The 974-nt window shown below is 69.3% G+C and overlaps 1 protein-coding gene across 1 annotated transcript in view; it reads right to left on the bottom strand.

Moving 5' to 3' along the window:
* Positions 1–974, bottom strand: part of MNEG_6742 (hypothetical protein) — a gene marked incomplete at both ends in the record, with an annotated part of 3,501 nt that extends 2,527 nt beyond the window's left edge. Inside the window, 3 exons of the mRNA XM_014044782.1 lie at positions 31–158; positions 425–533; positions 792–974. Coding sequence (XP_013900236.1) covers positions 31–158; positions 425–533; positions 792–974 — 420 coding nt within the window. The remainder of the gene's footprint in view (positions 1–30; positions 159–424; positions 534–791) is intronic.

Here is a 974-nt window from a genome sequence, read left to right as displayed (position 1 = left end):
GTATTTGCCCCCCGCCCCCGCCGCAGGCACGTGCTTCTGGTTCTGGTCGTGGATCGCGCACACGCTGGACGTGACCACAACGCGCGCGGGGCGCGGCGACGCGGCTGCTGCGGCCTCCAGCACCGCGCGGGTGCCCTCGATGGCCGGCTCAATCACGTCTGTTGGTTGTGTTTTTCATTGGGTTCGACAACAATTGGAATCATCACATCAGGGCAGACGAGGATGGGTGGGGAGGATGGGTGGGGAGGACGGCACAGGGCAGCCGCGGGGTGCATGCAAGCAGCCGGTCGGAGAGGGTGGGCACGTGCACGGGGCGTTTGCCGCGCAGCGAGAATCGGCGTGCGGCCCCAGCGGTGGCAGCAGATGCGGTTGGCGGCAGATGCTGTGCATCCCTTAGGCAGCACCGGTTGCAGCGCAGGAGCACCTTTCTGGGGATCGCCGTCGAATCTGAAGGGGCTGGCCACGTGGAACACGTAGCGGCTGCCGGCGATAGCAGAGTCCAGGGCCGGCGATCTGGACAGGATTGTCTCGACCTGGGGGTGTGTTGGGTGCGGGACAACTTGAGGGCACGCGCGACGTGGCCCCCGGCTGCTGGCGAGCACCGGGCGTTTCGCTGCCGGCGCTGATTCGCGGCCTGGGAAATCGGGGGGCGACGGAGCGCTGCGCCCAGTGGCGCCGAGCAACTGCGCGTGCCGGCGGCGTGCGAGCGCATGCGGGCGGCGCACATGCACGTGCAGGAAGCACACACGTGGGCAGCATGCGGGTTGCCACGCCAGCAGCTTGTTTCACACCTGGACGAGCTCGAGGGTGCCGGGCGCGCCATCGGCTGCGCTCCGCAACGGCGCCAGCCGCGCACTGTCGGGCTCGCAGCGGCAGGTGGCCTTCACCGCGTACCCGCGGGCCAGCAGCTGCTTGATCAGCTCCGCCGCCACGAAGCCCGTGGCGCCGGTGACGGTGGCGGTTTTGGCGGACAT

This window comes from Monoraphidium neglectum (assembly GCF_000611645.1).
Source record: "Monoraphidium neglectum strain SAG 48.87 unplaced genomic scaffold scaffold01126, whole genome shotgun sequence".
Lineage (NCBI taxonomy): Eukaryota > Viridiplantae > Chlorophyta > Chlorophyceae > Sphaeropleales > Selenastraceae > Monoraphidium > Monoraphidium neglectum.
The sequence above is the reverse complement of the archived record's forward strand: the minus strand, read 5'-3'. Positions and strand labels throughout refer to the sequence as shown.